Source organism: Plutella xylostella, chromosome 13 (genome assembly GCF_932276165.1).
Source record: "Plutella xylostella chromosome 13, ilPluXylo3.1, whole genome shotgun sequence".
In the NCBI taxonomy this organism is placed as follows: domain Eukaryota; kingdom Metazoa; phylum Arthropoda; class Insecta; order Lepidoptera; family Plutellidae; genus Plutella; species Plutella xylostella.
This window is the reverse complement of record NC_063993.1, coordinates 1,219,446-1,246,165: the sequence shown is the minus strand read 5'-3', so window position 1 is coordinate 1,246,165 and position 26,720 is coordinate 1,219,446. Positions and strand designations below refer to the sequence as shown.

Genomic DNA, 26,720 nt, shown 5'->3' with positions numbered 1-26,720 from the left:
ATTGGCTATTCATATTTGCGTGTTTGCCAAAACTACCATTTGTGCTCGGTAGATTCGCCAAAGTTATTGCCGAATTTGCCTTTTTTGGTACTTGTCAAATACAGCAAACATCCAATAACAAATAATTGTGGTGCCAGCGCAAGGTTGTGTTTTCAGTGGGCGAAACGTTTGTCGTTGACTGAGGAAGAAGATGATAAGTTTATTATACAGTAGTTTTGAGCTCATTCTACGCAATTTACAGCCTAGTAATGAATGAGCAGTTTGCCTACTGGAATCGCACCCTTATTTATGATATTTTGTCTCTTTGCGATGTTATTTTACATGATTGACAATATGTTAGTTCGTTTTAAGTTTAATTATATTGAGGGGGATATTAGAGATGGATGTGTGTTCAGATGGCATTGTAAAGATTATGTTAATCTTAAGGAAAGTTTTTGCGTTAGTTGTGGACTTGAGAATGAAGGCCTTAAAAGAGTGCTGTTTGAGCTTTATGATTATGACATTACTTCTTATTGGAGCGAATGTAGTGGGGACAGGTGGAGACATCTTGAATGATGGAGACAGTCTGATGAAATTAAAACTTACATTCCTTTTTAAATTTTACAATACGGTACGGTGGTACGATTTTAAGGGCATAAACACAAAATTCATCAGTAGCTGTTTGAGTTAATTTAATCCATATGTGACATATTATTATTATTAACTTACGTATGTAGGTACCTACCGACGGTTCAGTGGGGGTCACTCAATACCACTCTTATCGCGGATTAAACGTACCGATTGCTTGACAACTCTCGTTCGTTCGTTTTTTGTCAAGCTAGTTTAACCCTTCAAGTGTTAATATGCCCTTTATGTATGGGTTTGCATTTATAATCATAATAATCTTTGGTGTTTGATGTTAGTATTTACTGGTTATTCTGATGGGCCATTCGTGCAGTAAAATTTTCCTGCAATTGCTATCGTTTTCAGCTGCAATTTCTTGCGAATGTGATTACTGAACGAATGGGTTTTATTTATTTCTACAAGGATACTTGGTAAAGGATTCTACCTGTAGATAAAACACTAGCACTTTAGTCTAGTACTAGATTTGAAGCGATAGCCGGAAAATTTTACGGTAATTCGGAAGCTCATCTAATAAATTAATGTTGCCATTTATCGTATATCTGGTTAAAGTTTTAGTATGTGTTCTACTTTAATTCGGTGTTTACACGTGTAGCGATTATAATACATACTTGGTGTTTAATTGAATGTTAGAATATTATATGCTAACTACTTCCTTGGTACATATTACTACATATCTCAATTGCATAATAACATTATAATGATTCTATGTTACATTTAGTTCCGTATTATTCAAGATTTAGTAACGCTTCGGCCGTTTTATTTAAGTTATTATTAATAAAGATACTGAAATGAAACTAGTCAAGTGCAGGTATCTGTACAAGCCAACTATCACAGGCTTTGCATAGAATATCTGTAATCAATAAGTTGTTATTTTGAGACTTATGGCCACTCCGCCATTTGATGCAGAGTTGGCAAAATGACTCCATTCCTGACTGAATCAATGACCGACTGACAAACTTAATACTTACAGGAAAGGTAGCTAATCTTTTTTCATAATCGTTTTTTTTACTTGCATAGTTTTGAACCAAAAAATGTAGATAAATAATAAAAGAAGGCTCTGCGTATTTCATTATCTATTTTATACTAGCTGTGTATCAATTTTACTGTCCCTATTCGAAAATAGGGTTCTATTTTTGGTAAAAAGTATACCAACCCTTACTAAGTACCTACTTTTAAGTAATCTAATATATTACCTTATTATATGAATCCTATTTATATACTAAAATGTGCAATTTTTCACGTTGCTAATTGACTTTTTTATTCGTAGATTCATGAAATGGATCTTAATTTGTAGATTTTAAGTAGATAGAAACATTTATTATATCATAATAATTGTCTATTTAATCCTGGATGTATGTAGCTATGTAATAGATACATATTTTAAAGCATATTGGTGTCTTTAAACATGTTAAATGTTCTGATCTGAAGTCAAAAAATATAAGTTATATTTTTTCCGCTGATGCGACTTTATATTACTATGTATATGTATACCTTTTGATTATTATTATAAAAACTTTTAAAGTTTCGGTGCGTGCATTTAATTATTTTAAGTTGGGACTAGCATGGTATAACAGTGAAAAATCTCCTATAAAATATTTTAGCCTGATATGTTGGAAATTTGCATATTCGCATACAACTTTCTGACTTTTTGCCTTCAAATTAGAACACAATATTTATTGATGTAAAGTAGAAGTAGATTATTATTGATGTTTATGTAATATTTTATATTAAGTTTTTTTTTGTCTTTTTATATCCTTTATTATTTTCTGCTATAACATTGTATTGAAACTAACAACAAATTTAAACATGATTTAATTGCGTCTATCTCATATTTTACCAAAATGTTATTATTTATTTTCCAAAGTTTTAAACTAAGATAGCCAAATGTACTTTTCCATATTATAAGATATGATTATTAATTACTAGTGAGTAGTTATGTGTCTATGGAATAATAAGTGGTGTACAATAAAAGCTATTATGTGTAAAATGAGTGCATTTTAATCAAAACTCAGTACATATAAATAGAAAAAAGTGAATATAATATAGAGCAACTCTTCTACTCTATTGACAAAGATATTGTTGCGCCATGCTATCAAATATAAGCTATATTCTATGACCTTTATCTCATAATTAAAATTATTTTTAAATAAGTAAATAAAATATGAGTTAGCTACCGTTTGCGTCAAGGTCACACTACCTACCGACAATCACTGATAATTATAGGTTCGATTCGTGTTTCTAAAAATCGATCACAGTGATAACTAGTTTTTATCAAGCCATTTGGAGGTATCAAACGATTGCATGCCTGGCAGAGAAGATGTATGGTGGTGGAAAAGACATAGATGTAATAAATGCAAGTAAGGATTCTCATGAAAACTAAGCTCTTCATAATTCGATTTGGATTTAAATATCCGATAACACTCTTTAACGAGGAACATAATTATCTCTCACTCTTTTATTTATTGATGCAAATTTCTGTAATTTTATAATACAATCGAGAAGTATGGTAGTCACCGTAAATTATTTGCATTAATCATGTATGGTAGTTGAAAGAGGGTTAATCAACATGGAACTTATGACCATGACCGCTTTCAATCATAAGGTTTTGTATTATACTTTCTAGTTTCTACATACCTACATGGGTAGGTACATAGAGGTAGGGTTGCAACTGAATGAAATTAATGAATGGTGGCCGCGTGGGAGCCATCACGATATGCACTTATTTATGTACTTACATATGTAGGGTATGATTCGTTCAACATACATTGTCCCCTGTCCAACATTAATGACCGATTTCCAATTAACCTACAATAACATGGCTCGTATAGCCTGCTAATGATTCCTAGGGGACAATTCAATGTTAACTACCGCGATGTTATCAGATTGTCACCTCGTAAATTGTTCATTTGCAGTCCAGACTGCAACCCTTTCAGTCGTGTTATAGTGTTTTAAAATGATGCACAAAATGAATGTTTCGGTAATTTTGGTGTTATTTATCGAGTTTTCTGAGGAGAAATCGTGAAGGAATGAAGAGGGCTGCGCTGGCCGCCCTAACTGGCTTTCTATCGAAGACCACTCTTCACGGGTTCAAGTATTTAAATGCCCCGTGTAAGGGCGATCGGTAAGTGAGACTATTATAATTACATAGTATACATTTGTGTTAAGACCGGAAAGATAGGCGTCGTGTGTCATCCAAACGAATGACATGGTTACTCCTGGCTCAACGGCTTTCTTCGTTGAGTACCTAGTTGTATATGAAAGGTCATCATTAGAGAGTTGTGGGTGTCCTTAAAGTCATGTCCAATTGTCCAGCAGCGGACCACCATTGGTCATTGCTGATGATGACGAGGCTTTGTAAAGCATGAACAGACAAACTTAATGAAGGATGCCCTCTTTAATTCACTTACCATACCTAACTATACAGGGTGTTGCAAAAAGGGTACACTAAGCCGAAACCGACATGTGCAGCATGGTATATCTAAGCCCGAAAATGAAATCAGAATTTCAAAAATCGCGATTTTTTTTTGAATTTTTCATAGAAACTATGTTGGTCACGTGACTTTTTACTATGGAAAATGCCTTTTTTTTCAAGAATTTTGAGGTAGTATACCCTTTTTGCAACACACTGTATTTATGTCTACATTCCCCCCTTCACTTTCCAGCCTGCTCTGGCTGCTAGTCTGTGCATCAAGCGCGTGTTGCGCAGGGGTGCTCTGCGCGGTTCTGTGGTGGCGGTTCACGCAGGTTCCCACGGTGCTGTCGTTACAGACCACAGACTACACCGGCGCCATGCCCGACGTGGGCGTCTGTGTGCCGGCCAATGATGTGGCTGAGGCGGTCGTGGATAGCTTGTGAGTAATGAGTATACTATAGTTTTGATCATCCCTCATATCCTGAGACCATAAAAGGGAAAACGTAGCGAGGGACATCCGCCAGGACCCTGGACCGACGAGCTTAAACTGTAGTGGTGGGATGAGCGAATGCCATGGATAGTGTGGTTGGCATTTCTAGCAGTGGATGATTATTTAGTTGGTGTCATTTAGGATGACGAAAAGACAGGTCCGCGTTGCCATTGTTCTATAGCTGATATTGATGACATTCTAACTAATTTAATTACTTCTTTGACCCACTTTAGGTATACCTACTTATATTATGGAGAAAATTAATATTTCAGAAGCTACAACAGAAGCCAACAATCCATATCAGCCCTAGACCGCATCCTCCGCGGCCTCCCAGCGCCAGAGACAGACCTGTCACATCTGGAACAGCTGTTCAAAGACAACAACTTGACGCTACAGTCGGCGCTATTGCGAGTGACGCCATCTTGTGAAGGCGTGGTGAAGCGATGTCGCCTCGATAGTGTGGAAGTACCTTGTGAGGGGGTGGTTAAAAGGGAGGTTACGATGTTTGGCGTTTGCTGTATAGTAAGGCCTGTTAGGTGACTATAAAATTAATAAGTAATCATACGTTTGACTTTATTCTGTGTTGGGCTGATATCTCTAAGTAATTACTCTTGTTACTGTTTCAGAAATGATCAATCAAATTCCAAAAGTACAATTAAACAGCTAGAGTTGGTTTTGAACTGTTCTTCCGAGTTGGGATGTCACGGGTTTGATGTAAGTACCTATAGCTGTACCTCCAACGACTAATAAGTTGTATGTACCGAAATAGATCATATATCGCATCCGAAATCCAGCAGGATTAGGTACTGCCGGTTTAAATATGACTTTTCATTCCAAAGGTATAGGAAACCCGTGGGAAACCCCAACCATTTTTACAAACCAGTACACAATTAATTAACCTATTTTGATTAAACGTGGCTAAAGCCTATTTTCACCATACTCTGTTAGATTATAACAAGGGATTAGTTGTAGACTTTTAACAAGAATTCAGCATAAATTCAGTAAGCATTTAATATGGAGATGGCGTATACCTAATTGATGAAACTAGGCATAAGAATAAGAACGCTCTACAATCTTGATCAACTCTCAACCTTTGCCCACTTCAGCTGATAGCGCAGTCCCCCGGCTCCGCCTGGGTTCCCGTCAGCTCGCTAGACTCTGGCTTCCTCTACGAGGCGGCGCTGAAGTTCCACTCCGTCCGGGGCCACGGGGACCAGGTCATCGACCCCTCCTGTGTGGAGGGGGATGGGTATTCCAGGAGCGGCTGTATGGTGAGTAGGGTTTTGTAAATGCCTACTTAAGTAACAATCGGTTCAGACAAACACCAGTTAATTGCAAAATTGCAAATATACATACATACTTACATCCTACATAATGACAGAATTTGTCGCGTGCGAATGCCGACTTGAGAGACCTTTTTTTCTTCTCCTGTTACTCCCAAGGAGATTGGTGCTACAGACAATAATAATATAATTCACCACGCTTCCTTATCTTGAGCCGCCTCATTGGCCTTACCTTTATATTATTATTTAATGTGTGAATGTTAACAGTCACCATTTGTCTACAGAAAGCATGTAGAGAGCAGGCCTGCGGGTGCACTGACCCTCTAGTCACGTTAGAAGACTCCAGTCTACCCCGTGGAGATAAACTGCCTCCGTGCTTGATGGTGCAGCTGGCCTGTTTGAGGACTTTTAAACGTGGTAAGTGCATTTAAGGATAGCTTTTGAAAAGGGATCTACTTTGTTTTCAGCTAACTTAGGAATTATTGAAACTGTAATTCTAAGATAAGATCAGCTATGTACCTATTATGTATTATGGAGATGGTGGAGGTATTGGCGGTTACTGCAGTGTCGCTGAGAAACATTGATACCGCGATGTAGGTTTTCATTGAGATTTGCTTCGTTTCCATACTTGTACTGTGTGTTGCGTTCCGAGCGCCAACTATTGATTGTGTGGCGAGGTGTCCGCCACAATGTGATTCTGTAAAACATAATTTTAGGCTCGTCGACGAAAGTAATGAGCTTATTCATATAATTTGACATAGAAATACCTACATTTTATTGAATTAAGGGCCCGTACAGGGTGACGTGCCCCGCCAATTTTGGGTTTTCAATGCTCTTCACACAGCACAGGCAGTGACACGCACACATGTAAGTTTGCACAGTGGGTCGATAAACTTTTACTCGCCAACTTTATTGACAATTATGTTCAAGTACATTTTGGGTGATTTTAGGGTAAGTAAGTATAATTCTTACTTACACTGGTAGGCACCAGGAAAGAGTAGAAATTAATAGGGGTGCCACTTTACTCTATACTCGGAACCCGATTAGCTTTCTCAAACAAATGTGGTATTTACTTGTAGAAAGGTAACTAAAAGTATTAAAGTGTAGATAATAAGTTTCGGGCATCCTCCAGCCAACTGAACCCCGACGACAAAGCAAAGTAAATACATAGTGTCGCAAAAGGGCTATACTAAGCCAAAAGGGGATGACTCAAGGGGTCATTCTGAACAACTTTTGCTCTACGAGATTTGCAAATTCGCGAAAAAAAATATTCGTTTTCCATGGTAAAAAGTCACATGTCCAACAAAGTTTCTATGAAAAAGGTTTTTTTTGTTAATTTCCAAAACTCGTAGAGCAAAAGTTCAGAATGACCCCCTGTCTTACTCCTTTTTACCCGACTGCCGAAGGAGGAGGGTAATGTTTTTTGATTGTATGTATGTATATATGTATGTTTGTCTGTTTCTTTGTTCCCTCCTGTAGCCTAAACGGCTTGATAGATTTTGATGTATGAGGTATTGTTAGAAGCGTATTGATGGCGCGATGGCTATAGGCTATGTGACGTTCCATTAAAATGTACATAGCGCCCTCTTGAGGACATAACGTGATGATCGAAAAAATAATAATTCAACTTTGCCGTGTAAGGTATCAAATGAAAGGACTTGATTTTCACATTACAAAAATATGCATATTGAAGGTATTTAAATAACAACACCAAAATTATTGAAATAAAAAATGATCATGAACTACCTACCGACGTAAAATTTCATAAAATAAAAACAACTAAAAAGTTACAAATAAAAAAATACAATTATAAAAAACTAAAAACCTGACTGTACGCTAAAAACATGAAAACGAGTCCCAATGTTAATGGAAAGTATCGCAGGCGGGGACCAACTTGACCGCCACTCAAGGCCGTTTTCTAAGTAACATTCAGCTAAATGGTGAACCCTCTGCTGGTATAATTTGTTTATATACCGCTTTTTCAATACCTGTAAGTACATTTTTTGGCAGCATAATATTTTTACTTAATTTTAGGGTTTCGAACGTCAAAAGAAAAAAAGCAACCGTTATAGGATCTCTTTGTTGTCCGTCTGTCTGACTGACTGTCTGTCACCGCCCTTTTTCTCAGAAACGGGTAAAGATATCAAGCTTATATTTCGCATAGATGGGGAGTACTCCAAAAAAAATATTATGGTACTCCCTGTCCCACACAAGTAAATTGGGGCTTATATTTTTTCCAGTCATTTTGATGTGTATCCTTTTTTTTTCTTTGTTGTTTTGTATAAGTATGTGTTTCTTTTCTTTAAATCTGTATTTTTTTGTTGTTGCTGTCTATGTGTCGAAAAAATGTATCTTTATCTTCAAATCACGCCATCTATCGTTTGTTTTTTTTGTGGCTACTGTCTATAGAAGAAATTCCGTCATTGACAATTTTACGTTACGAATTTATTTTTATTTATTTTATTTTTATTTTTACATTTTCGTGGAGAATCAACAGCATTTTGTTAATAAATAATTATTACTTATGAACACATAACATCTTGATGCCATTAACAGAATGAACTTAGTAAACCCAGTAAACCTAACACATCCAGAGGAAAAACAAAATCTCTTTCTCTCTCTCTGAAAAACATACTTAATAGCCCAAACTCGATGCTTTTAGCTATTAACATCTTTGAAATAAAATTGAGCCACCACCGTGTTACTGCCCTCATCAGATCCTCACGAGACCATACCTCAACCAGCACCAAGAGACTGTATTTTTGATCCCTAACCTAATGTTCGTGCGTATTGTCATCACTTAGATCCATTCGCTATATTCCTGCTCCTCATCAGACCTTTACGAGACTGTAATATCACGAGAATATTGCACACTATCTAATTTAATTTAATGTATTGAATATACTGGAAGAATTATGCTTCCTCAATTTCAAATCAAATTATGTTGGTGTCATAAAAGTTGAAAAAGTGCAATGACAACCAATGTGCAGTGATTTTGTATCTGTACACGATAAGATCGCGAGCTGTCAGTGCTGCCTAAACCGACGTGACCCTTCTTTGGAGGCCAGCGGCCAACTGAGTCAAACGTCACTTGTGTTTATGATTTTATAACACAGAAAGCCGCCATAGATATTTGTATGAAGATTTGAGGGAAAAAAATTGCTCAAGTTTGGGATTAATTTACACAAAATAAGTGTGTGTTTATTAAAAAACAAGGTATTTAGCGCCTAGTCCAAGCCTTTAACTTTATAATATGATAAAAATCATATGAAAATTCTTAATAATTACGACACAGTTGTTACAATACGGGAGTGTGATTGACTGGTTTTTCTTGATATTCTGAAATTAATTTACAGTTATCCATAATCATTTACTTAAATTCGAATGATTCAGCACCTAGCTAGACTCTTCAACTACCTGTGTGATTTTTTTCAAGGCTGTAGAGCATCATTTACTACATAATTCTATGACAATGCCAACCCTCGATTCCCTATTGCAGACCCTTAATAGCCTGTAGAATCATCTTGGTATCTCAAAAAAGCTGTCCCTTTAGTTGTAGGTACTAGGTTACCTCAACTATCCCTGCAGTTCCATCTATGATCTCCACCATGTTTACTACAAACAATTCGTGTATAATATTTCAGTGGGCGCCTGCAGCCACTGCATCCGCTCATGTAAGACCATCACCACCGCCATGTCGCTGAAGCAGAGCCGCCTGGACGCGCTGCAGTTCACCTATGACCCTTTCTAGTAAGCATTGTTTATCTGATCATCGATCAAGCATTATTAGATTTAATGTCAGACAAAAATAACTCATACTATACTATGTATGGATTCGTAATGAAGAAATCCGCAGGAGAACTAAAGTTACCGACATAGCCAAATGGATTAGCACGCTGAAGTGGCAATGGGCTGGCCACGTAGCCCGCAGAGCCGACGACCGCTGGAGTACAAAGGTTCTGGAGTGGAGACCCCGTGTCGGCAAACGGCGTGTCGGTCGCCCCCCAACCCGTTGGTCTGATGATCTGCGGAAGGTAGCGGGAAGCCGCTGGATGCAGATGGCGGGTGACCGTTTGGGGTGGCGATCGTTAAGAGAGGCCTATGTCCAACAGTGGACTACAGAAGGCTGAGAGAGAGAGCGAGAGAGAGAGAGAGAGAGAGAGATACTATGTAAATGAAATTTATATTATACCCGTATTCTCATCGATCTATCCGTTTCGAAGCCATGTGTGTTAAACATTATTTTTTGCCGAGTAAAAAGATCTTTTTAGGTGGTATTCGCAGCATGCTAAGGCTCTAGCTTCCGCGGTAGGTATTCTAAACACATAATAAACTCGTTTAATTGATGTCCCACCAATCACATCTCCATCTTAAAGAGAGTCTCCATTCAGTAACCTTCATCTACATCAATAATAATGCCATCCCGTGGCTCCTGGGGGCAGTCACTTTCTAAATCGACGAATAACGAACGAACAAGAATTGTTACGCAATCGGTACGGTTAATACAACAGGATAAAGTTATGATTAGCGCAGCAGTTTTGTTGCTACGAAGCTTCGACCCTATCGAGTTGTATTAATTGTACCGATTGCGTGACAGCTCTTGTTCGTTCGTTCTATTTTGGTAGTGGCCTCCCTGGTCTAGCTAGATAACTCCAAAGAATCCCCTCCTCCAATTCCAGCATCAACACTAGTGGCTCTGGGTACATCGCGGTGGAGCTGCGCGTGCGCCGCGCGGGCTCGCACGTGTTCGCGAGGACGCCCACCGAGTCCTGGCTCACTCTGCTCTGTGAGTATTGTTGTCTATTCTCAAGGCACTAAATTTTATATTAGCAACGCCAAACTAGTTATATAAGTTTTCCCACTGGAAAATGAGATTTACAGCAATATCACAAATACTGGGGTTCACGAAAAATTACCACGAAATGAGACGAATTTAGTATTTTCGTGTCGTATGTTGAATCCAATCATTTATGTGTTGTTGGCTGAAAGAAATCAGTGGAGTAAGTATTATTGGATGCAAAATAGGTACTTGCTCTTGAAATGTCTAAGCTGAAATAACGGCCCTATATTATGTCGAGCAGCGGACGCTTACGAGCTGATGACGATGTAGATAACAGGAGATTCTTTCTCATTCCAGCGTCCCTCGGTGGAGTATTCAACATGTTCCTCGGCGTGGGGCTGTTCAGTGCTCTGGAGCTAGTCTACTTCCTCGCAGTGAAGACGCCTGCAGCCATACGCAAGGGTATGGAGATGAGAGTGACCTCAGCTCCCGTCAGGCGGGTGGATAGCAGACAACATCCGTTTGAAATTGGGTAGAAAATGCCGGTGTTGCAATGGTAAATATTTGTTAAGTACCTACTTCAATGTTTTATGAAGGAAGTGTTTTGTATGTGGTAAACTAACTTCAGTTTGGTGAATATTTGCTGTGATGATTCTGTAGCATTCTGTACATTTTAGATGATTTACTGATTGGATAAAGTTAGGTATTAGTGCTGCCATCTTACGGTAATACCTATGTACTTATTTTGATTAAGTATATATTTTAAACGAAAATTTCCTCTTCTTTTAATATTTTATTCCTTGTTTAAGGAAAAGGGTTTCAAATAAAACTAAAATTTATGATTTCACGTCAGTTTATCACAGATTCACATCCACAATCGTTTTGTAAGCATGTTATCTTAACTTAACCTAACTTGTTCATGGTAACACGGCACCACTTTTTATATAAAAAAATATACAAAAATACACTTGTACATATTTCTTAAATATCTTATTCTAATATACGTACTGGTCACGTTGGTAACTGGTGTAAAATTGTCTTTGGTTCACTTAAACCTACGCGGGGACTGAAGATGACGTCACAAATCATAATTTAAGTACACTTTCTAAACTTAATAACTAATTACCTACAAAATTATATTTACCTTTTTAGAGCTATAGATGATTTTGAAAGTTAGGCCACAACGCGATTACATTACAGTCTGAGCTAATTAATTGCTTTAGTTTACCTCAAATACATAGTAATAACTACATAACTATACAATAATATCTGTTCAATCACTGATAAATTAGCACCCTGAAGAGACAAACTCTAACCCCCTGCCCAGACCTTCTGCAGTTTCAAAATCAGCCCAATAATTTCGTATTTATAATCTCAGTCTCGCTTCAACTAGCCGTATCTATCGCTAGTATCACCACAGTATGCACTTATGTTCGGGGTTCATGGGCGACCCTGAGGGACACTTCCACGCATCGGCGAAGTCCTTAGAGTTGCTCAGAGTGCCTATGACTCGGACTTTGTTGGGGCTGTGGACGCCTTCGACTAGCTTGGATTTTAAGGCGCCTACTGTTGTGTTGCCGCACCATATCTGAGGAAAGAGATATAGTTTTAGTGAAAAAGTGCTTTACAATTCCTTTCTATGTAATTCCTTTCCTTCGCTATCTATAGTACCTAGGTAGATTGTTGGCTTCTTAATAGCATGTCAGTGACAAACACTAGACTATAGATTGTAAGATTAGCGTCAGATACCAGACTGATGAAAGATGGATGACGTAGGTTGTAGACTAATATGAGAGAATCTCAGTCGCCGTGTCTCTTGTTGAACAGGTGGCACAGTGGTAGGCGTGGAGTGCCGAAGTCTTTCATTATTGATATTGACACTACTTACCTATAGCTTGAGAAGGTGCTGTCACACTTAAAAAACACATCTTAATCTTCAGCCTATGTCAACCCACTGCAGGGCGTCCTTGATGTTACGCCAAGTTCAAGTTTAAATAACAAGACTGACCTGAGCGAATCCCAAATAGAACAGTTGTTTGGGCTCATACTGCGGCAACCCTGGCAGGGTGACTCTGCCCGCGTCTCCATGTCTCTTGGTGAACAGGTTGTAAGCCCGCAGCGCCGCGCGGAGGCCGCCGTTGTCGGCGATGTTCTCTCCTTGCGTGTTGAAGCCGTGGACCTGGGGTGGGGTGGTGGGTTAGTGATAGGGCTATTGAAAGAATAGGCTTGTTTTGTAGGATTACGTACAATACAATATAAAGGTATGTACAGTCAGCTGCATAAGTAGCTGTACACATTTGTACCTTGTCAAACTCACAGATTGCCTATTTAAACATTAACAGTTGGTTATGTAGGTAGTTTGACAAGGTACAAAAGTGTATAGCTACTTATGCAGCTGACCGTACGTGTGCGGCTTTTGCGCTGCCATTCCTAAATTATTAAACATGTTAGAGCAAAATTCGATCAGAATAAATGCATTTGCTGCGTTAAGCGCACCGCCGGATCGCATTAATTAGCTATTGAACTGTTGTTGTTTGTCACTCTCTGTCAAAGAACTTGTTCAACAAAACGTTCAATTAGGATTCAAGGTAAATGCCCATAAAGGTACAATAAACTCACAGTATAGTTGGGCAGCTGCGCCATGTGGTACTGGTTGTACTGGTCGATGATGCACTGCACCTTGCCGTGGTAGTGCTCGAGGGTCGCCGCCGACCACCACTGCTTCAGGTTGCCCTCCTCGTCGTAGCGGCGGCCTGGGGGCGTGAGAATTATAAGATAATGAAGGCAGAAATTCTAATTTTAAGGGTGTTAAACTACATTTTGCTAGCTAAAAATTACATTTACGGGAACACTCATAGTGTTGAATTCTAATTAAAGAAATTAAGGTGAGGACAGTTCTCAAATTAGAATTTCTGCCTTATGAATTTTAGGAAAGAGTGAACAGTTCAGCCAAAAGTTTTAAAGATAACGCCTAACCGGCTTCGCTGAGAATTTCCAGCACACTAAGAAGCTAAATAGTAGCCTGACACTCTTCATATTAGAGGGTGATACACTTCGTAAATTCATATCAGAATGAGAAGTTAAATTGATTTAAAAAGACGTACTTAACTAAGTTAATTAATATCTCACCTTGGTCGTCAAATCCGTGAGTTACTTCATGACCCATTATGGCACCAATAGATCCGTAGTTTATAGCTCTGAAAACATAATAGTCATTAATCATTTGTAAATGGGCAAAAATTATGAAATCCAGCTATACCTATTTATTATTTGAAAAAACCTACTCAATTCCGTTTCCATAGAATGGAGGTTTCAGGATTCCTGCTGGGAACGCTGAAATAAAACAAGTTTTTTTTAGTTATACATCAATAAGAGTAAACAAAATAGTTCTTGCAATTTTATTCTCTATTGTCAATATAAAAAGTATACTTACTGACTGAATTGAGGGTCGCTGAGTAAAAAGCATTAACAGTCGTCGCTGTAGCCACCCATCTGTAATGAAAAGAGATATTTGAAACATAATAACATGCTGAAAAACCCAAAATCATAGAACGGTAGTAGGTTAACGTATAATGGATTATTTACCTATTCCGGTCAGGTTTTTCTCTGAGCGACTCCAAGCTCTTCTTGACAGCCGCGTACGACAGCTTCAGGTATGTGTCGAACAAACTGCCTTCTATCACGTCCGCCTGAAAATATATAAATTAAGATCACAATGTTATGCAACAGTAGTGCCTATTTTTTTAAAAGAATGCATTACCAATTTGTTTAGCTTGCCGAGTGTTCACAGTTTGATTGCTATAGCTTAGCGTTACGCGCGCCTAGTAATGGCGAATAATAGACTGCCTGTTGGCAAAGCGGCTTAAGAATGATTTGGCTATGCTTAGGGCCTGTTTCACAGTGTCTGGAAAATTGATACCTGTGAGATAAAAACATGCCGTCACTCTCTGTTTATTATGTTTTAGACAGCTTTTATTTCATCCCACGGGCACTTATCTATTTTCCAGACATTGTGAAACAGGTGCTTAAATATCTGTGTTAACCAGTAATGAATTATTATGCTACTAACAACCGAACCAACCCAAACCTACATGTTTATAATGCTTGTCCAGTTCCTCAGGCGTGAGCAGCCACGAGGGGAACCCCACGAAGTTGCGGATCGCTTTGAGCTTGTTGAGCGTCTTGAGCCGCGTGCCCTCGTCCATCCAGTCCAGCTGCCGCACCGCCGTCGCGAACGCCTCTCGGACGTCCTCTATCATCTCTATGGCCTGTAAAGAAATGAAGAATTTGAATAGTAATTTTGGATGGCTAAAGAACCACGGTGGGCGCCAAAAAACTCCAAGTTGGGCGCCAAAACTGACCCGAGTTGGGCACCAAAATTGTCAAGCCCAAGTTTGGGCGCCAAAGTTGTCCGAACCAAGTTTGGGCGCCAAAATAGCTGGCCCAAGTTTGGGCGCCAATTTCATGTAAATAAATTAATAAATTAAAAATTAATAAATTGAAAATTTCATCTTAAATTAGTACAATATGGAATTTGCCATTTATGCATGTATAAATATCACTCACCTTCTCCCGAGAGGTCTGATTGAAGTGCCTCCTCACATACAAGTAGCTCAACGCGACGCCAAAGTTGGCATTCACATTGGCAGTGCAACTCTTCCAGCGGGGCGTGCGCTGTTGCAGGCCGAACACCGCGCGCGAGAACTCGAACCCGAGGTCGCGGAATGAGGACAGGGTCATGGGCGCCACTGTGGAGAACACGCTCCACCAGAGGAAACGCTCTGGAAAGATATGATAAATCAATGAGAAGTGAGGTAAAAATTAAGCTACTGCTTCTCAAAGGTATATTAATACAAATGTAGCATGCACTACAGATAGGTCGACGGCTAGGTGCATGTGACAGCGACACGCTGGCGCGTCCAGCCACCATCCGTGCCAAAATTTTCGACGACAGATAACGAGAAGCGAGCGCAAGCGTCATAGTAGGTATGCGACCGCTCGTTCTTATGTGTTGTCAGCCATGCCTGTGATAAATCAGGCCTTGGAACTTACCATAATAGTTTTCAAGTCAAATATTTTACGTAACATACCGATCTTCAACTCATCAGTGTTGTTCAGCAGCACAGCCAGTTTCTGCAAGTATGGCAGGTCCATCACGATGACACGGTCCGTGTCGGGCGCGAGCGTCACGTTGGTATCCTTGAACACTTGTTGTAGGTAGCCGGACCAGTCGTGCTGCGGAGAAGATGGGTGAGGGTTGAAGGATGACTTGGAAGGATGTTTGTTTTTAGCAGTTGTTTAGGTTTTTTTTATTACGGAATAAAAAGTATACATAAATTAGCCTCTTCAATCACTCTATCTATTGAAAAAACTGCATCAAGATTTAACCATACATAATTACAAAGATACAGACAGACGCGGGAAGCGACTTTCTTTATATTAGGTATACGTAAGTAATTGTGATTCAAATGGGCGGTGGGTATCTTACTCCCAAGGCCCATCTTCGATTCAAGATCAAATATTTTTTGTTCATAAATGCGGGTAGGTTGAAATATTGTAAGTAAATATAATTTTGATAGGGTAGTTTCAGCTCGCGGATATTTAGTTGTAATACGGTCTTTGGCTTGGTGGATCGGTTTCAAGCCACTCTTGCGCTTTCGCGATCGAATTCCTTGATAATTCGAAATATGTGCTTGTGAATAAGTTGTGTGTAATGTGAATGTAGGTTTTGTGATAAAATATCGTTACCGCATGACAGTGATAAAATTTTGTGCCTATAATTTTATATTTTAAAAACCAAAAGTGTGTGTGATCATCAAGATTTTGTCGGATTTATCTTTGGGTCGACGCATAGGTGCCCATGTTACACCGCCGTGCCAGCCTGGATAACATATGGTAAGTATTTATAACTATTTATCAAAGCATATCAATTTTGGTCGGTCCGTCGCCCGTCATTAAATTCGGTCCGTTTGTCGTCATCACCAGCGGAATTGCTGTATGCGCGATTGTTGTAGTTTAACAAAATGAGGTAGTTGTGTAAAAGTGCACTAACGTCCTTCCACTCGGCGGGTCCCCCGCTGGAGCCCTCGATGAGCTGCGCGACGCTCACCTCGTGGAACAGGTGCGTGCCGCTGCGGCGCACCTCCACCGGGGTCATTATCTGAGGATAGTATACAGGTTTAAACTATTGTATACCTAACACTTAACTAACTGAAGTTAACGCTTGATACGGCACGGCTTCTTCAAATTTTCCCAAGTTGTAAACAATTTGGGATCCATATTTATATAGGTAGATTAAAAACACCAGACAATAATTACATCCAAAATGAGCGTAGATAAGAGTAGGTTTATAGGTACAGAGTTGTTTCTAACTGCTTCTCTTTGTCCTAGTGAAGTGGGACGATAGATTCGCCCCGACACCCAGAAAGCCCTGGTTGGATTCCTTATGGACTATAAGGACTACGGACCATGAACTTGAATAGATGTGCAGTTCGTGCGGCGAAGCGCCTTACTCTCTTCAGTCAATAAGATACCATAGAGTTCCTACAGTGGATTAATCTCACCTTAGCAAGGCTCTTGCTGAACTCAATGATACTATCAGCGAAGTCTGTAGCATTCGCCTCGGGGTCGGCGATCTCGATCATGGACCTTATGTACTTGTGATACTGCTCTAATTCGTGTGCGAACTGCTTCGGCTGCAGGAGGTACCTCTCGCTGAAGCCGGGCGGGACTTGCTCCACCTGAAATTTAGATTAAATTGATCTTTATAAAAGCAAGAAATACTTGGTGGAAAACTAAAAACAGATTTTGTGAAGTCGAGACGTTTAGTTTATATCTACTGAACTACTGAAAGCATTGCATTGATACCGTTGCATCTCCACGTCCAAATAAACTAAAGTCTGTTTTTTAATCTCAAATACAACTTAAATTGAAAGATTCTGAACGGTTCTTCAACAGTCGATTGTCCCGCCAATGAAACGATACGTCACTTAATCGCTGGACAATCGACTTTAGGGATAACACTTCATAAATCCCCCCTTCCAAAATATCCACTCACAACGACCCGGTTCCGGCTAGTGTTCCTCACATCCTCAGCCACCTGCACACTCAGCAGCACGCTCAACCCCAGCCGCCGCCGCGCCGCGCCGCTGACGGCCTCCCACGCCGCGCCTATAGACTCGTTCGCCGGCCGCGGGGGGAGCCCCAGGCTGGTCAGCAACCGCTGAATCGGCTTGATGCCTTCTGCTTCTAGCTTGTCTGTGGATATTTAGGAAATAGGGTTGTTGAGACTGCTTCTGGCTAGCTAGTGATAAACGAAGTACCTACTTACGTCAGGCTAGCATTGTTTAATAAGCAAGAACGCCTGTAATTATAGGGAAGGCAGAGTTGCATAGCTGTGATCACTACCTAACATGTTAGAAATAACGGGACGGGTACCGCGCGCGTTTATTTGCCTTTTTTTGGGAATGAAGAATACCGGATAGATCATTGAAGTATCTGTCGTTAATCAAAACTACTTCTCTCGTCTGATACGGCTGGAGCTATCGTCACATTAGTCGGTGCACTAACCCTAAATACGCTCACTGGCATTGAATTGAACATGAACAGTGCTTAGGAAATTAGGATGTTTTGAAACATCAATTTCTAACAATAGGTTATTTATAATAATATGCGGCGTAGCTTCTGAAATGACTACACCTAAATTACGATGTTCTCAAAATGGGTCCATGTAGCAAATTATCATAATCTTTACTCGCTACTGTAGTTAGCAAATCGCTGCTAAAAATACCTCCTGAGCTCGTTAACTTGTAGTCTGAACTTTTAACCTTTTCGACAATCACGCATGTTGTTGACTGCAAGCCTATTATCCTATTCTTATTATACTCTAACATAACTCTCGTAGGTTGCAAGCAGTTGCCATGCGTGCGAGTCTGTTAAATAGGCCAAGTTGCTATTTCAGGCAGTAATTATCTTAAAATAAAATATAAAGTTAGAAATTAAACTATTGTGTTATCATCATTTAAATTATTTAAAGAATGATTTATGATTATTTTATAGCTAACTGAAATTAAACCCGAATTAAACTCACTGCTTCTGTTTTACCTACCGACTACAATAAAATGAAGCCACTTAATTTTTTATTGCAAATTAGTGCCAATTTTTATCCGAAAATAGCACGGTTGGGTGTGCACAAGGTCTGCTAAGCCCCATACACAAAATACATAAAAAAGTTCATTCTGCATGAGATGTGGATACACATAACTTTAATGTTAAACCATGGAAGTTAGTATTTATTCGCTAAATACTTCCATTCGTTATCTTATGTCATGGGTCTCGCCATTCACTCCTACCATTTCGAATCATCTTTACCGAGTGGAGACCATACATAGGCATAAAGGACCATAGGATTACGAAGAGCAGTAGGTAGATAATGATTAGCTGATGATGATATCCGATTGTGATTCGGACATTCACGGTAATTTACTTTACAAAAGGCCAAATTGTTTAAATAATTAAAATATTCATGGGCTGCCACAGTGCCCTGATGCGGAACATTAGGGATGTCAAATTTTTTGCTTGTTTCTTCATCCGTTTGCTTTTAGTGCTATCATTTTGTAATCTCGGAGGTTTATTAGGATCTAGATTGCGTTAGGGCATTTAAAACAAAGTAAACTGTGTTTCGGGTGGCTGCATCCAATTTGTAATAAAAAGTCACTAAGTAGGTATAATAAAACAAGAAGTTTTACGAGATAGGTAGTGAGGAGATGGGTTTTAGGTATCACGAGAGGTAAAATAAACAAAGAAAACCTATGTCAGAAGAAGCTAACTTTGCAACAGAAACAATCGCCATCACCAAAAAGTTTATTAGGGTAACATTTTTTTTTGCTGCCTTCTTACCCGTAGCAAAGTTAGCGTTGCCGTACTCTAGAATACCTACGTCGTTTAGTTGACAGGCGGTGAGAGTGACGATGACATAAACGCGTTTTTTAATAACTTCATTATGCGTTTACCTCAACAGTAGCGTAATTAGCATGTTAAAATATTAAAATAGTCACATTACGCTGGCAAATGGCTGGCAAAAATGCAAAAGTGTCTGATAAAACGCCTACCACGGAATAAATAACACACTCTTATCTATATCTATTTCAGTAGGTATTTTCAACGCAGGATCGCTATCAACTGGACAGGATGAGTTTATAGCTACCATGCAACAGTACTCAGCTGACATAATGGCCATTAATGAGACTTGGCTCAGGGAGGGGGGCGATGACTGCGCCCCGGTCGTGCCGGGGTACAAGCTGCGTCACGTGCCGCGGCCGCGCACCCTGCGAGACCGCGGCGGGGGCGTGGGCTTCTACGTCAGGCACGGCATCAACACGCGCATACGGGCACATCCCTTCTCGCCCACGGTCGAGCAAATGTGGCTCAGCTGTACCGTCAACTCAATTAAACTTCTTGTAGGTACCGCCTATAGGCCAGAATGGGTAAAGGTAGACACATTTCTCGATGCGCTAACCGACTCAATTACCTCATTCTCAGGCTATGATCAGTTAATTTTAATGGGAGATTTTAATATCAATCTTCTTGTTCAAAATAATAAAGCTACCTTGTTTAAAGATTTTCTAAGCGTTGTTAACTTAACTCAAAGGGTACAACAACCTACTCATTTTACCTCCAGCAGCCAAACTTTAATAGACGTGGTTTGCACCGATACCGATATTATCAACTTAACTGTAGATCATATTCCAGCTCTGGGTAAACATGCTTTCATAACAGTTGGTCTTAATATAAAAAAACCGAAACCACCGCCGAGATTTATAATTATTCGACCATTAAAAGACATATTATGGGATTACTTTTACAATGACCTAAATAATATGGATTGGGAAAGCGTCACGAGGATGGATAATATAGACTCAATGGTAAACTTATTTAATTCACTGATACTTCAACTGTATGATTTACACGCACCGGAAAAACAAATATGCATCCGGGATCCCGGTTATCCGTGGATCACCGACAACATCAAACACATGATGTTCCTGCGAAACGAAGCTTTTAATCGGTTTAAAAATACAAAATTAGATTCTCATAAAGATTATTACTTAGACTTGAAAAGGCTAGTAAACTCTGCTTTACACAACGAAAAACGCGCCTATTACGAAACCTTCATTAATAAAAATAGCAATAACTCAGCAACTCTTTGGAAAAACCTAAAAAATACCGTACTTCGTAGTCACAAGGATACTGATTTACCATCTCATTTTAATGATCCTGATGCAATTAACAAACATTTTTTAGACCTGCCCTGTAAGGAGAATATTAATTTTGAAGAATTGGCATATTTTGAAACCAATAAATTTTGTGATAGTATATTTCGTTTAAAAACTGTAAACAAAGAAACCGTTCAAAAGATCATTAATAATCTGAAGTCCAACGCACAAGGTATTGACCGTATTGCTATTAACATGATTTCTCTCACCTTATCACGTACTCTTGACATCATTACATTCATTATAAATTATTCTATCTCGACTTTTACTTTTCCTGAATTATGGAAAATCGCACTCATTAAACCTATCCCCAAAACAACCTGTCCTTCTACATATGGTCAACTAAGACCGATAAGTCTCTTAGCTTGTTTGTCAAAAGTCCTAGAAAAAACTGTTAGTTATCAAATGACACAATACATTGAAAATAATGGCATCCTACCGTCTGTTCAATCTGGCTTCAGGAAATTTCGTAGTACGTCAACCGCTTTACTGGACGTAGTTGACAATATCATCGCATCTCAAGACAGAGGAAAGGGTACCATTCTGACCTTGCTAGATTTCTCACGTGCGTTTGACACCATCAGCGTTCCACGTCTGCTAGCCAAGCTATCTTATTACGGGTTCGATGCCGACACAGTAAGATGGTTCTACAACTACCTCAATCAAAGGTCGCAAATAGTAAAGTTAACTAACAGTAACGGAAAATCCCACAATTCCTTGTCGTATCCAGTTACGAGAGGTGTACCTCAAGGGTCTATCCTTGGACCCCTATTGTTTGTACTTTACGCTGCTGACGTAGTAGAGAGCATAAAAAATTGTAAATTTCATATATATGCTGATGATTTGCAAATATACCTGTCGTGTACTCCAGATGGCACCGTGGACGTTGTCAATAAAATAAATCATGACTTAAATATGATAGTAGAATGGTCCAAGAGGAATTCACTTCTACTTAATCCAACAAAGTCTAAATTTCTTATTATAGGCTCTAGAAAACAAATACAGGGTATTAAAGCAATGAACCCCGATATAAAGGTAGCTGGGAAATCTATAGAACAAGTTACTGAAGCTAGAAATCTCGGTATCTGCTTTGATTCCAATCTGCGTTTCGAAAAACATATCCTGTGCTTAGTTTCAAGTTGTTTTTATAGACTAAAAGTCCTGTACCGCATTAGACCTTACATTAATACCGATTTGCGTATAAAACTATGTGAGAGTTTAGTACTGTCTAAATTAAATTATGCAGATACGGTATATGGACCTTGCCTTTATGCGAAAACACAACGTCTGCTACAGCGGGTACAAAATGCTTGCGCTCGATTCTGTCACGACATCCCCCCCCGGGCACACGTCACTCCCTTCATAAATAACAGTGGATTGTTAAAAATAGCAAGCCGACGGTACCTACATTTTGCTTGTTTGTTGTTTGGCATAGTACATAGACACATACCTGAATACCTTTATGATAAACTAAGGTGGTCCCGTGACTTCAATATGTACCGTACGAGAGCCTCTTCATACCTGCTCCTCACACCTCAGCACAAGACCGCCATATTCAAAGCCTCGTTCTCCTTTAATGCTACTTCCTGTTGGAACCGCCTAGACCCAAGCTTGCGTAACCTGAAATCAGTTGCATCATTTAGGTCTAAGTTAAAGCGAATGCTCCTTTTAAAACAGAGATCGTGTTGGTGAGCCTAGCCATGTAGCAGTAGCGTACTTGTGACTTTTAAAAAAAAATATGTATTTATTATTTGCTTACGTTTTAGTGCGTTACATAATATTTGTATACATTTATTTACAATATAGGTATGTGTGATTTACTTACTGGCATTCTCGTCACGACACGTGGAGGGTACTAGTTTCCCACTCAATCCCACGGGATCAGTCCGCCAGTCTATGCGTTTATCTTCCACTAGTCTATCTCTTCACCGTCTATCCTTTACATATGATCAGGAATACACTTTTGTTCTCACGAAACGTTAACCTGAAACAAATATTATTTTTTACTTATATGTACCTAGGCCTAATGAATGACGCTCCAAATACAATTAAATAGTTATTTCGTTTATATTATAAAAAAAGTAAATTAGGTAGTTATTTGTTAAATATGTTGTGTAACCTTTGTCTTACCTTTTTTTATTTTTCAATATTATCTGCTATTGAAAAATAGATCTTGTGTGGTGCTAATTGTGTTCCTTTTTCACTCACACTGTATCTATTGTGTTTGTAAAACTGTTTCACCGTAGTGTTCAGCCGACGGCACGGGCTGTTCTGAGCGCTGAAACAAGCGAGGCGACCGGTGTGACCGGTGTCGCTCGCCCGCTGAAACGCCGAAGGCACATTTACCCTCATTTAGTATTTTTATTAGTTTATTCTGCATTAGGACCATATTATTGTATACATTCTTGCTTTATATATTATGTGTATGTTTTTATGATTGTTATTATATTATCCAGTATTGGTATTTAAGTATAAAATTTACGTATAACCGTATACCTATATACAATATATATATTTTTTTTTTTTTTTATAAAAGTAGGTCAAATGACAGTCACTCTAGGACGCGACTGAAAACCAGTGCCGCGTCAGGTGGGTGGATGCCACCTCATCTGTAGCGGTGTAAGCTGAGGCGCGGGCCTTTTCGGTGCTGGACAACTCACACCATTATATATATTATTAATTTATTTATTTTTTAATTATTCTTAATGTTCTTTTGTTTGTTTGTTTTCACTTTTAATTTCGTTTTTTTGTTTTATTTTTTGTGTACTTACTTATGTTATTATTATTTTTGGTGTGTGGTGCTAGACACCGAATAAATACTTTTTATCTTTATCTTATCTATATTCAAGGGCTTCTTAACCTTTCAAGGACAACGCATTAAAAGAAAACAAGTACGTTTCACTGAACGATTCCACCAATTGTTCCAATGGTGTGTCCCACTTCTACCATCGTCAGCATAAACGCTCACTATATTCATAGCAACATCATGCACCTCCTAAAAACAAAAAAAAACCAACTCACCAGTATCAATGCAAGTCCTATACAGCGCTTTCGCCTTCATCACGCTCTTCGGAAGCCCCTCCTCATCAGGCTGCTCCAGGAGCTCCCTGAGGTCAGACACCAGCGCCTCCCTGAGCCGCGCCAGCTGGTCCCACGACGTGGCCCAGTCGGGCACCGGGTTGCGCTTCACCCAGCCCCCGCACGCAAACTCGTAGAAGTCTTGGCAAGGGTCCATGTCTCGGTTGAGAGAGGAGAGGATTCTTGACGCTGTGGGATGGAGGTGTGGTTAGTTTTTGTGGGGTTATGTATAAAAGGGTACACAGTGATGAGGCCATCACAGTACAAACACGATGAGGTTACCATAGATTAGTTTAGCCTAGTTTGATTGGGTGCTAACACATATCGAATATCTGTTTCATTTCACCATTGTTTCTTAATGTGTTTTTGTTTGCGCCATACTTTCTAATTTTAATTAAAAGGAAAATAAATACTGACTTCACAAATAAAATCTCAAGTCAATACCTAACTGCATAATGAAACTGCTAATAAGACTTATAGAATGTCTAGAACCTGCTATCTTACACATAGAAAATCACAAAGATGTCTATTATTGTTAATTATATGGACTCGTATGGAGCAATAACCGGAAAGATGATAACATCAAGAAAAGGATGAGCTAATTGATAATAGCTGTGATGATGATGATGATAAAATGTATTCACGCGGATGTGCATAAGTATTGCATATGTGATGATGATGATCTTCATTCCAGCATATCTAATGGCATGGCAGTTTTCACATTAAATCGCATATTATTGTCACTTTGCGAACATTTCTCAGTATAAAATTAATCAATAATGGGATAAATGGAATATCTTCACGACTATATGCTAGTTCCGCACGATTGTTTTCCTTCCACTTGCGGTTGTTAGTAAATAAATAACAACAACAAACGGAAAATTATTCAAACGGAAAAATTAAGTACCTACATAAATATATATGCATTTTATTACCTAACTATATGAAATTGAACATAATTTAATAGTAATGAAGATACTTAAGCTTCAGAATCTCCTGAAAGCTTTGCATTTGATCAGGATTTGTCCTCGGTCTTTAAAACCATTTCCATAAAATATACCTTGTTAAGTAAAGTCAAAAACAGAACCGACGGATCGCCCAGTTTCATGTGATAGAATTGGGCCTATCATCAAAACCACATTGTTTAATCACGCATGCATCAAAAACATCGTCTTTCTTCGCGAATAATAATTTTTTTTTGAATTTTTGCCTAAATTTCATGTTTAAAACCGAAAATATTTTTTTTTATTAAATATCTTAGAAATGGTTTAGTTTCGGGTAATGCATTATAGAGTAAAATCGACTGGAAATGCCTTCCTCTAGCACCTCCTGAAAGGATCAGGACTACTTGCAAATAACCCTGTATATTTAAAGTTAAGTATGTATGTAAAGTAATTAAATAAGAAAATAACATTGACCGAACAACACAACTTAAGTACCTATACTCGTCAATTTATCCAAATCAAAGTTTATATTATATAAGTAGCTATTTAAATGGCCAATTCATAAGAAGAACCAAAGTAATTATGTACCTATTATCTTGATGATAATGTTAGATGATACATTTCATCATCCTTTGGCGACACGAGGCGCCAAATCGAAGTCATCAACAGTCATTATCATTCCCCCCTGCCCATAATTGGCGTGCTATCATTCTACTGATCTAATTATTCCACATGTCGATCAATTTCTAGATGCACTGCGCACAATAATTTTGCAAATATGCACGGTTTTCTACGAATAGTACGCAGTTCGCTAGTGCCATGAATTTACTTAAATGAACGGGTAAATGACCAGGAGCTAAAACGATCTTCACCTCGTGTTTATAAACTCGCTATTGTGCCCGCTAGTAGCTTATGTTCATGACGACGGAAATGGCGAAGTTACAAACCTCAATCGGCTATGGAGATGCCATTCGATACTTATGAATGTAAAAACGTAGTAGTTCATACGTATTTGCATTAAATTATTAAAATAATTAACCGATTTGTGGCGTAAATGGAGCACTTACTACGCACTTTGTGTGAAATTATTAGTCTAAAATGACACATGTTCGAATATTTAAATATTGCATCAGACGTATTGCGAAGCTCTAATAGGGATAAAGAGATTTACGTCGTACCTATGTTAATATCGTAAAATCTTAATTGTAATCTAATCTTAATGTAGTTAAATATTTTAAATAAGCAAACCACATTCGTTTTTTTATGTAGAACGAAATTTATGATGATGGCCATTTAAAAATACTGCAACCAACCCCGAATTTTATTATGAAGATGAAATAATTATCTATAGGTTCTTGGCGCTAATAGATTCTTATCTTAGTAAGTACCTAATATGACTGTTGAAAACTAAAAGAAATCATAGGTTTTTGATAATATTTTGGGTTTCTATGACATTCTCATATTTTCCTGAATAATATAGGTACAAACGTACAAACACAGACAGGCATCTATTACAGCGACACAAACTTACAACGCCTGCGTAATCCAAAACGCAAAATTCCTGGAAACCCCCAAATAGCCAGAACCCTCGTACCATGACCTGACAACTTGACCCGTACCGAGAATATTACACAAAAGACTTGTCAGATATTAATCAGCAACCGCAGGATGATTCACTGGGACCGTGGAACCCCGTGAGTGCGTTTGGCAACTGTCCAGAACAATAATAACATCGATGAGGCAATAATTAGGATGTCAACAAAGACTCACCGTCGCGGAAGCAATCTTCAGTCACACAAACTCTATTCTTAACTTCCTGTCTCTTCATAGTCTTC

The 26,720-nt window shown here is 38.8% G+C and overlaps 2 protein-coding genes across 2 annotated transcripts in view; one reads left to right on the top strand and one right to left on the bottom strand.

Moving 5' to 3' along the window:
• The first annotated feature begins 3,650 nt into the window (after nucleotides 1-3,650).
• Nucleotides 3,651-11,125, top strand: LOC119692242. The gene is made up of 9 exons (XM_048625002.1): nucleotides 3,651-3,745; nucleotides 4,287-4,475; nucleotides 4,799-5,062; nucleotides 5,153-5,240; nucleotides 5,633-5,797; nucleotides 6,094-6,226; nucleotides 9,454-9,559; nucleotides 10,489-10,595; nucleotides 10,947-11,125. Exons 1-9 carry the CDS (start codon nucleotides 3,651-3,653, stop codon nucleotides 11,123-11,125), a joined length of 1,326 nt encoding a protein of 441 aa, XP_048480959.1.
• A 299-nt stretch (nucleotides 11,126-11,424) lies between these two features.
• Nucleotides 11,425-26,720, bottom strand: part of LOC105394430 (neprilysin-4) — a 35,526-nt gene continuing 20,230 nt past the window's right edge. Inside the window, exons 4-17 of the mRNA XM_038112176.2 lie at nucleotides 23,885-24,130; nucleotides 17,647-17,846; nucleotides 17,153-17,329; nucleotides 16,642-16,749; nucleotides 15,680-15,824; nucleotides 15,156-15,370; nucleotides 14,681-14,857; nucleotides 14,175-14,278; nucleotides 14,023-14,081; nucleotides 13,874-13,922; nucleotides 13,719-13,786; nucleotides 13,209-13,342; nucleotides 12,598-12,768; nucleotides 11,425-12,177 (exon numbers count right to left, since the gene is read on the bottom strand). Of these exons, the coding sequence (XP_037968104.2) occupies nucleotides 12,001-12,177; nucleotides 12,598-12,768; nucleotides 13,209-13,342; nucleotides 13,719-13,786; nucleotides 13,874-13,922; nucleotides 14,023-14,081; nucleotides 14,175-14,278; nucleotides 14,681-14,857; nucleotides 15,156-15,370; nucleotides 15,680-15,824; nucleotides 16,642-16,749; nucleotides 17,153-17,329; nucleotides 17,647-17,846; nucleotides 23,885-24,130 (2,030 nt within the window). The 3' untranslated portion in view covers nucleotides 11,425-12,000. The remainder of the gene's footprint in view (nucleotides 12,178-12,597; nucleotides 12,769-13,208; nucleotides 13,343-13,718; nucleotides 13,787-13,873; nucleotides 13,923-14,022; nucleotides 14,082-14,174; nucleotides 14,279-14,680; nucleotides 14,858-15,155; nucleotides 15,371-15,679; nucleotides 15,825-16,641; nucleotides 16,750-17,152; nucleotides 17,330-17,646; nucleotides 17,847-23,884; nucleotides 24,131-26,720) is intronic.